Raw genomic sequence first — 10,089 nt, forward strand, 5'->3', positions numbered from 1 at the left:
CACAGAGGGAGAAGGTGCACAGGGCCATGGGGGTCTCTGCTGCAACCACACAGAAAAGCAGCTGTTATCCTTGGGGCCTCCCCCCTCTTTTGACCTTGGAGACCTTTGCAGAACCAGGCAGAGTGGAGGGGGGTCGCAGGGGAAGGGGGATGACCCTGAGAATGGCCAAGACAGAATTTTCCACTGATCTGGCAGGAAGTAGAAAGAGGACTTGGGAGTCTGAACTATGGGGATCTAGAACAACAAAAAAAGTGACACTTTTGTACACTGAAGTTTGGGGCTGATAGTCAAACCAGTGATACCTGCTTTGGCTTTAAACAAAGATTTTAATCTCCGGGTGGGGGTAGGCCTGGGGCAGGGTGGCAGGTCCAAGGGCCACAAGCCTTAGCCGTGCAGCTCGAAGTGTGGGGCGGGGGGAGGAAAAGCTGGAGCTGCTGATGGGTTCCGCGGCGGCGCTAGGTTGGGAGCATGTCCTCCACCACACAGGGCTGGCAGTACAGATAAATCAGATAGCAGCTCCAGAAGCCAAGGATGAAAAGGGTGGCCAGGCCTGATATGGAAGTTTTCTGCTGCTAGAGGGGGAGAGAGAGGCAGGAATAGGAGGCAAGGTCAGCTCAGCGGCCAGTGAGGTACCCCCCTCACCCCCTCCATGGGAGCCTCTGGGCAGCAGTCTCCTGGCTGGGGTCCCCAAGCCCTCCTGCCTGGTGCCATGTCCTCTACGACTGAGTGGGTGAGGTGGGCGGGGGGCAGAGTCTGCATGACCACAGGGGGGATGTGACACAAATGCAGCCTGAGCCCACTGCCTTTGGGATGATGGGGCACCCGGCTGAGACAAGGACTTCTTATGGGGGTCTACCTACCCCTGATTGTAGTTGTTCTTTAGGGCACACAACAAACATTTTTCCTGTAGAGGACAGAAACGGCACAAGAAAGATCATTTTTCCCTGGTCCAAGATGGCCAGCCTGCTGGGCACCTCATCAGGTCTTGCTATAGGAAAGGACAGAATGATACAGTGGTACTTGGGAGCAGGCACATCCAGGGTTGGGTATTACTTGGGCATGGCTTCGGAATCTCCCCGGGCCTAGAGGGCAGGATCCCAGAGAGGGCTTTGGCTAGGGAGGCATCCAGGGCCAGTAGAGGGGTGGAACCCCTCCCTTCACTGCAAGAGGTAAGGGAGCGGGAGGACCCGGTGCGGGGGGAGAGGGGGCGTCAAGGAGCAGCAGGAGACTGGGGGGTAGCACGAGTAAGGAGGAAGTAAGGCTTCACTTACGCAGCATGGCCCGCATTGATGAAGGGAATCCAGAGGGCCCTTTTTTGGTTTTTGTAGTGCCATCATCTTCTTGTGAAGAGAAAGTGGTGTTCCATCAGCTCCCTCCATCTTCTTGAGCCGGAGCTGTGGGTCTGTGTCTGTTTTCCCTACCAGCCTGAGTTCCTGCTGTTCCTTTGGCCCTCTTCTAAGGGGACTGGGGATTCAGGGAGGGGCAGAGTTGGGGAAACAATTTCCAACATGACAAGGAGGTAACCATAGCGTGGGTGGCCAGTGAAGACCTTGACCCCAAGCCACTGGGGTAACAGAAACCAAGACAGGACCGTGAAGAGTCTGAGACAGACCTGAGGACATTTAGCCAAGTGAAGGGAAGAGATTCTTTAGGGATGAGGAGAGATGGGTGCAGGTTACACTTACAGCTTGCTGTTCTTCTGTATATTTATTAAAACATCCATCTTCTCATCCATATCCTTCTGCATTTCCTTCAAGAGAAAATTCAAAGCTAGAATGATCATCTTGAAGGGCTTTGGAAATGCTCTTCTCTTGCGTCTCTCTGCCAACCACTCAGAGATGACCTCAGCATCCTCCTTCCTCAAGAATCCTCACTGGCCTTGGGGGATACATGCCTCCTCTTCCCTGCACCTCCCCCATTCCATGATGAGGCCAAAGCACAGGCAGGGTCATCAGGGGCTCCTCCAAAGTACAGAGGAGTCAGAGCACAGGAAGTCTTTTTCCCTGATCCCACACTTGGATGAGACCATTATCTGCTTTGGCTCCATGCCTATAAAATGATGGAGCTGAGAAAGTAAATCTTGTGACCCACCCCTCAAAGACACTTTTGACTCCAATGTTTTGACCCCTGCACCCAGAACCTGCACATGTACATTTGCTTCTTCTTTAACCAGATTTCTGGCAGAAATGGTCAACATAAAAGAAACAGTAGCTCAAATGGCACCTCACATTTATCATTTACTAAGAACTGAAAGAAGAGTAAAATCCTCTTGGCAAGTTTAGATCTGGGAAATTGGATCTGGAAAACTTGGCATGGAAACAGTGGTCACAGGAGAATGTCTAAGATGGCAGATGTCATCACCAATCGTATCTGTTATGGACAAACACAGGGTTGGCTTGACCATTATAAAATATAAATGAAATATAATTTGCTTCAAAACATAATTTTAATAAAAAAATGGAAGATTTGGCAAGACTTCACTGATCTGTGGTAGAAAACTGATCAAAGAATCATACTGTCTGGGTGGAGAGGACTTCGAAAATACCTTCTTGAAAAGCATCTTTAAGTGCTATACATTTTGAATAAAGTAGCTGTACTTGTAAATACAGCGAAAATATCCTTGAAGTGGAAATGCACCCTGGGTTCAAATTATCAGAGTCAAAAATGTCCCCCATTCTTAGAAGTCTCACTATTACTTCAAACTCATGTCCCAAAGTGATCTCCTTGTTTCCTCTTCTAAATCAGCTCTTTGCCACCTGTCCTTGTCATGGTCACCTCTTTCTTCTACCTGTCTGGATTGCCTTTGGGGTCATGGACGCTTGCTTCTCCTTCATTCTCTTTGTTGCATCAGTCACCAAGAATATTATTTTTCCTTCAATGCATCTTTCAGATTTACTGTTTTCCTTCTGTTCCCACACCTGGTCCAGCGTCCCTCACCTTGAGCGGGGAAGTGGCTTCCTGCCTGATATCTTGCTCCAGACAGCCCCCATCCCTGCTCTCCCGCCCGCCCTGCCCAGGCCACCTTGCAAACAGCTGCCCGCTCAGCCTTTCTGAAGTGCTGCCTCTAGCATGTTCTTTGATTAAGAATCTCCAGAGGTCTCTTACTATTTACACAACCAAGTCCCAACCTGTCTGCCTGTCTTTCAAAAGCCTTCATTATCTACTGCCTTTGTGCGCATTCTATTTTATTTCTTACAGTTTCCCCAGATGATCCCAATTGTATGACTGATCTCCCCACTGACCGTGATACACTTCACGTTCGTCCTGCTTCCATGCTGTGCGCAAGCTGTTCCTGTGCCCAGAATAGCCTCCTTTGTGCCTTTTAATCCCCAGTCCTGCCCACTAACAAAACACTGTGTTTGCATCTTAATATAGAAATAATACATGTCCTTTGTAGAAAATTTGGACAATACAGAGGAATATAAAAGAACAAATTAATCTCATCACCTAGCAATAATTGCTATTAACCCTTTTGGTATATTACTTTCTAGTCTTTTTTTCTAAATATTTACTTAGTTGTTTTTTTTTTTTTCACTTAACTGAGATCAGCCTGTATAGATTACTTATATCTTGCTTTTTTACGTCTCATTATAAGCATTCTATTTTTTTAAATAAGGTTTTTATTTTGAAATAATTTGGGATCTATGGAGAGTTGCAAAGACAGTACAAAGAGTTCCCATATGCCTTTTACTCAGTTTCCCCTTAATGTTAACATCTAACTCAACCATGTCATTGCTCTTATAATTATTTTTTTTAAAAGTAGGCTCGATGCCCAACATGAGGCTCAAACTCATAACTCTGAGATTGAGAGTCCCGTGCTCTGCCGACTGAGCCAGCCAGGTGCACCTGTAAGAATTCTTTCTAAACACTGTTTCCAATAGTTCCTAGTTTTCATTCTATGGATATACCCTAATTTATTTGGCTATTCTTCTACTGTTGCAAACCGTGGTTTCCAAAGTTTTGCTATTAGAAATAATCCTGTGATGAACATCTTTTTACATATACCCATGCTAGTATTTCTGATTATTCTCACAGGTTAAATTGTGAGAAGAGGAATTAATAAGTGAAGGGGTTTGATCTTTTTTGATACCTATTATCTAATTCCCTTCCAATGTTGTACTAACCTACACTCCGATCAGCAGTATAAGAGCATTTCTGCATTGTTCTATAATTGTCATAAATTTCGCTTATTTGGTCGCCTGGGTGGCTCAGTCGGTTAAGTGTCTGACTCTTGATTTTAGCTCCGGTCATGATCTCAGGGTCCTGGGCTGGAACCCTGTGTCAGGCTCCACGCTCAGCAGGGAGTCTGCTTGGGAATCCCTCTCTCCCTCTCTCTCCGTGCCCTCCCCCCCACTGTTGTACACCCACGCTCTCTCTCTCAAATACATAATTAAAATCTTAAAAAGTTCACTTAGTTGAATGTGACAATGACCTAAGAATTGTTTTCATTTGGCATTTAATTGATTATGCACAAGGTAAACATTTTAAATATATGTATTGCTTTTTCGTTGTATTCTCTTTTGTGGTTTGTTCATACCCTTTGCCCATTTTCCTATTTGGTTCTTATTGATTTGTGTGAGCTTTATATGTTACAGATAAAAAACTTTTATAGATGTTTATTGTATTTGTAGAAAATTATTTCCCCCAAACTGTTGTTTGCTTTTTAATTCTGTTTATGGTAACTTCCTGTTACGATTTTTAAATTTTTATATTGTTAAATATATCAATATTTCCTTTGTGATTTCTTCTGTTGTATTTAGACCATCCAGTTAAATATTTATATATAATTTATTCTTATTGGCTTTCATTATTTAAATTCACTTTGTGGACTATTTCAATTTTTACAATGTTAACTGAATTAAGTTTATCTTCATATAATCCAGCAATGTTCTTAATATGAATACATAATCCTTTTCTTCTCACTAACATTTTAAAAATCATATTTATTATCTTTTAAATTTTATGGAACTGCGGTTCCCAACCTTGAGTGTGCAATGGAATCACCTGGTGATCTTTAAACATAGTGATGCCTGGACCTCATCTCAAGAGGCTCGGATTTTGTTGTTCTGGGGTGCAGCCTGGGTAGAAGGTCAAAGCCACAGTACAGGTGATTGCGCTGTGCAGCCCAGGTTAATAGCTACTGCTAAAGTGTTTAGGATCTGGTTGTTATCCAGGGGAAAGCATCAGAATTGCTTTGAGAGTTTTAAGCAACTGTGGCCCACCCTGGAGATTTTTATTCAGTCCATCTGGGCCAGGGACTGGGTATACTGATTTTTTAAATCCTCCCAGGTATCCCTCCCTGGTGGAGAGGTTGTTACAGGGTTATCTACACTGGTTTTGTTCATTTGGCTAGTTATCTAGACAAGATTATTGTGGCTTTGTATGAATTTTATATATCTGGCGCCTTTATAACTCTTCAAAATTTAAAGATACCTGCCTTTGCCTATTTATGCTTCCACATCAGTGGTTCTCAAATTTTCATCTGGGGAATGTGAAAAAAACCAAGGGTCTAAGCCCCCTCCAAATAGGACCTGGGCTCTATTTTCTTTATTTATGCTCCAGGAAATTCCAACACACATCAAGGTTTGAGAACCACTATTCTAGAGTCTAGATGGTCCTCTTAGTAATTGTTGAGTTCAAAACTAATCGTATTGGGCTTTTGGTTAGATTTGCATTAAGCTTCCAACATAGCCTCCAAAGCTCACCCTAAGATTCACCTTCTTTGTAAGGATTTGTCTGGTTACCCCAGCCCACATTCATTCCTTATTTCTCCAGACTCCTAATTAACTCCAATTATCATGTAGCTTGGTACTTGCTATTTCCTTCTTTCCACAGAGTTTGGGTCTTCCTACTAGACTGTAAGTGGCTACAGTGCGGGGTCTAGCATCTCCTGTATTTTCTAGCATGGTGCCCGCCCATGGAAAGCACTCAGTAAATGCTCACCTTCATAATCTCCACGAATTCCTGGAGTTTATCAAAATCCTTGTCCATTATGCCCTTTATCTATCGAAGAAGAAAGGCACAGCACATATTACGACTTTGGAGCCGTCTCAGTGGCATTTTAAAAAGGGCAGCAGCTGATCCTCTGGAATAAGCTGGATAAAGCTCAAGGAATGGACATGTCGTGGCCTATCCAAGCCCTTTTCTTGCCACAGAGTCTACGAAGGGATGAAGATGCATGTAGCATGAAGCCTCCCACCCCCCACCAGCCTTGGCGGGGCTTAGATCCAGCTACTTCGACGCTTCCAAGTGGAGCTCCGAGCTCAGACCACAGCTTCCCGTACACCTCCTTGCTTATACACTCCCTCTCTTCATGAGTTTGCCATAGGTGGTTCCATCCAAGAAGCAACAAGAAAGTTCCTTCTCTGTGGCATGCTCAAGGTGGGGGGGTATGGTAAGGAGAATGGAATTGGTCTGTGACTGCCCCCACTTCCCAATCAGTCCCTCTCACTCTGTCACTAAGGTTCTATCTCCTCAACCTTCAATGTGACCCCTTAGGGAGTTCTTGGCATTCAAAACCTGGGTTTAAGCATCAAACAAATAAGAACTAGATATCCTGGGCGCCTGGGTGGCTCAGTTGGTTAAGCGACTGCCTTCGGCTCAGGTCATGATCCTGGAGTCCCAGGATCGAGTCCTGCATCAGGCTCCCTGCTCAGCAGTGAGTCTGCTTCTCCCTCGGACCCTCCTCCCCTCTCATGCTCTCTCTCTCTATTTCATTCTCTCTCTCAATAAATAAATAAAATCTGAAAAAAAAAAGATGTTATTTAAAAAAAAAAAAAAAAAAAAGAACTAGATATCCTAAGCTGCCCAGCACCGACACGCTGAAGGAGATCAGGCTGAGTTAGGTTGAGGCTTTTTCCATGCAATTCCTGATTCCCCTCACTATTCAGAGTTCAGCACTGCATTTTCCTGGGTGCTACCCTTTTCCTCCGTGTCCTGAAAAGTCTCACCCTGTTACCTGTTTGATCTCGTCCATTTTTTCCTTGAGCTCTTCCCTCACCTCCCTGAGTTCATTCTGGGGGAATAAAACAGGGAAGAGAAGGAGTAAGGAAATGTCTTGGATGGAAGGAAGATCCTGGGGCATTGCAAATGAGGAGGAACAGAGAGATGGCTCCCGCTAGGGGGGAAGGAAAGGACGCGGTTAAGAAAATGGGAGCGTGGGACATGGAGACATCATGTGCCACCCAATAAGATGCACTGAAGGGCACGCCTTTTTTCCATGATGTGACCCCCAAAAATGTGCAGCCAAGTCTGATCACTGGGGAGCATCAGACCACCCAAATGAAGGGTCAGTCTGCAAAATAAATGACCTATAATCCTCATAAATGAAATGTCCCCAAAAAACAAAGGTTCACGGGCTATTCCAGATGGAAGGAAGCTGAAGGGACATGGAACCTAGAGACCATGTGTGGGCCTGGATTGGATCCCACATCAAAACAGTTGTTTTTTCTTGTTAGGAAAGACCTTAGTGGAACAATTGGAACAAATAGACTAAGTACTGAATCAGTGTTCATGTCCTGACTTTGATATTTTGATAACTGTACTGTGGTTATGTAAGAGATTGTTCTTGTTTTTAGACAGTAGACACTGAAATTTGAGAGAAACACGCTCTCAGATGATTCAGGAAACCTATATTATACATATGTATGTGTGTGAATGTATACATATATATATATATATATATATATATATATATATATAGAAAGAGAGAGAGAGAGGGAGAGAGAGAGAACCCTGATCAAATGTCAACATTTGGGAAATCTGAGTGAAAGGTAGACTAGAATTCATTGCCCAATTTTTTGAAAATTTTCCGTAAGTCTGAAATTAGTTCAAAATACAGAGTTAAAACAAAACAAAAAGCGGTGGAGGGAGTAAAGCCATGGGTCCTGGGGCAGAGCCCCAGACGCCAGCAGGGGACCTGCCCCAGCCGTGGGTGGGGGGCCCACATCTCGACTGTGCCCTGCCGACCCCGCCCCCTGGGCTGGCACACCTACCCTTAGCTCGTGCGTCCCTCCTGGTTTGGTAAACGGCCCTCCTTGTTTTACTGCTTTGTAGTCATATGTCTGTTGGTGGGAAGCAGAAACACAGAACATTGGAAATCGCAGGTGTGGGGTGATTGAGGCAGGAGAGATCCCCCTGAGGTTCCGTTCCTCCTTTAGGGCTGGGGTGGAGGTGAGAGCTGGTGGCCCCGCCTAGGAAGCAGTTCCCGCCACCTTCTCCTCTCCCTGGAGCTCATCCCCTCACCACGCCACTGCCCTCCTGGCCCCCTGAACAGCCAAGCCCACTCCTGCCTCAGGGACTTTGCATGCGCTCCTTCCTCCCCCCCACAGCGCCCTTCCTCAGCCTTCGTGCTAAGCCCAGGGCCCTACCTCCCTATTTTAATTCTCTGCCTAGCAGGTGACACTACTGAGTTTTCCTTATTTATTCTGTATCACGTTAGTTACTAGTGTGAAGTTCGGTGAGAGCTGAGAGCTTGTCTCTCTCTCGTGTATCCCCCCAGCACCTGGGACAGGTCTTGGCCACCAGGAACAGCGAATGACCCCTGACTCCAGGTCACCTCCCCATGGGTCTCAGGCCTGGCTGCCGGCATGGCCTCAAAAAAGCTTCTTACTTTGGTCGGCTCTGGCTTCAATTCCAGGCACCCTGCCTTATAGTTCTTATTCTGTGGAGGGAGGACGTTGGCAGTCCGCCGTCTGTCAGGCATCAGGACTTGGGGGCGGGGATCACACTAGCCCTCTCGAGAGCCCCCCCCCCCCGTCCACCCCTGCCTGTCCTCCTGCACCTGAGCTCAGGTCCAGCCCCCCTCCCCGCCCCCCCCCCCCCCCCCACAGGACCTGATTCAAGCCAACCCAGACCTTGTCAGCTTATCTTCCTTTCCTGAGCACGCACCTGCCCGGTCAGCAGGCCTCCTTCTCCCCGCCGGGGGCCTGAGCAGGGAAAGCCCTTGGAGATAACTTTATGGAAACCGTGTGGGTATTATTTCAGGAGCTCAGGCTTTGGAGAGAGATGGATTCACACCCTAACCTCAGCTGCTTGTGGCTGTGCCACCCGGGAGCTTATTTACTCCCTCTGAGCCCCCATTTCCTCGTCTGCAAATCAGGGGCACGAATCGTATCATCTAACACAGTGCTTGTGTGCCATGGACGTGCCCTTCCATGGGGCCTGGCATGGGCCCAGCTGGGAACGTGGCTCCGGGAGTGGCTAGAGGTGCTGGGGCTATAACATTGTTCTTTGTCCCACAGGGAGTCAGCAGAGGCCCCTTTCCTTCCCGCCCCCAGGCCACGGATTGGTCCCACCCTCCTTCCTGGCTGAGAGGCCACTTGGAGCTCAGAGCAGAGAAAGAAAAGCCGAGGATTCATCGGAGAGCTCTCTGTACCCCCATCCCCACCCCACAGCTCCGGAGAGCAGGAACTCGGAGAGGCCCCACATTGTCCAGCACTTTCTCCTTTACCAGGCTCGTTTTCTTCAGTTCTGCCTTCTTGGCCGACATGATGGAGGAGACCAGAGTGTTCTTTAACTTCCCAACCTCCCCACAATGGGCCCCTGTGACCAGGCCACTGTCCTATGCAGATTACAGGCCAAGGTAAGGGCAGGATGACCACCTCTCTGTGTGCAGAACAGCTGAGGTCACAATGCCCAGGTCCCGCATGCTGGCGGGGAGTGTCACCACAGCTTTGAGCCGAGGGGGACTCAGCCACTGCAGGAGGGACAGGGAAGGTTCCGAAGCCACGAGGTTTCCCTCCTGCAAGCGGGAGAGGGGCTCTCCTGCAGACCCCTCCTGCTGAGGACTGGTCTTGTGCAGCCTTAGTGGAAGGCACACCTCACCAGAAGCAAAAGCTGCTGTCTCCTCTCCCAGCGGGACTTACCTACCAGGAGGTGTCTGCCCCAAACTGCTGGTTCTCCCCCGAGTCTGCACGAGGTTCTGCCCTGATGTCCCCATGCGGACAGACAGTTCCTTGGCTCCGGAGCTGTCTTGTGTTGAGACCCCACGAAGTCTCTCTGGTTCAAGGTGCATGTACCATGCTAAGCTGGGGGGGGGGGGCTGGGGGTGCCAACCCTAGCAGGATGGCTTCTAACACCCTGATCCAC

General features: G+C 47.5%; 1 protein-coding gene across 7 annotated transcripts; it reads right to left on the minus strand.

The window, feature by feature from the left end:
* Positions 1-309: 309 nt before the first annotated feature.
* TEX35 (testis expressed 35) lies at positions 310-9,575 on the minus strand. Of its 7 annotated transcripts, none has more exons than XR_003523174.1 (8): positions 9,452-9,575; positions 7,995-8,063; positions 6,959-7,015; positions 5,944-6,003; positions 1,686-1,750; positions 1,272-1,464; positions 861-988; positions 310-572 (listed from the first exon to the last, which is right to left on the minus strand). XR_003523174.1 is itself a non-coding variant. In XM_027612495.2 (8 exons), the coding sequence occupies exons 1-8, from the start codon at positions 9,488-9,490 to the stop codon at positions 506-508; spliced, it is 591 nt and encodes a 196-aa protein (XP_027468296.1). In that variant the 5' UTR covers positions 9,491-9,575; the 3' UTR covers positions 359-505. The 7 variants fall into 7 exon arrangements, 6 of the variants coding, with proteins under 6 accessions (XP_027468292.1, XP_027468297.1, XP_027468296.1 ...); XM_027612495.2 differs by having other exon boundaries at positions 359-569; positions 861-904; XM_027612492.2 differs by having other exon boundaries at positions 359-572; positions 861-904.
* Between the last annotated feature and the right edge of the window lie 514 nt (positions 9,576-10,089).

The sequence above is a fragment of the Zalophus californianus genome, chromosome 10 (assembly GCF_009762305.2).
Source record: "Zalophus californianus isolate mZalCal1 chromosome 10, mZalCal1.pri.v2, whole genome shotgun sequence".
Taxonomy (NCBI): Eukaryota; Metazoa; Chordata; class Mammalia; order Carnivora; family Otariidae; genus Zalophus; species Zalophus californianus.

Coding starts and splice junctions, on each gene's coding strand:
- TEX35 (XM_027612491.1), bottom strand. CDS start 9,490: ATGTCGGCCAAGAAGGCAGAACTGAAGAAAACGAGCCTG. Junction 8,064..9,451: donor AACTGAAGAAAACGAGCCTG/GTAAAGGAGAAA, acceptor TCCCACCAACAG/ACATATGACTACAAAGCAGT. Junction 7,016..7,994: donor GAGGGACGCACGAGCTAAGG/GTAGGTGTGCCA, acceptor TTATTCCCCCAG/AATGAACTCAGGGAGGTGAG.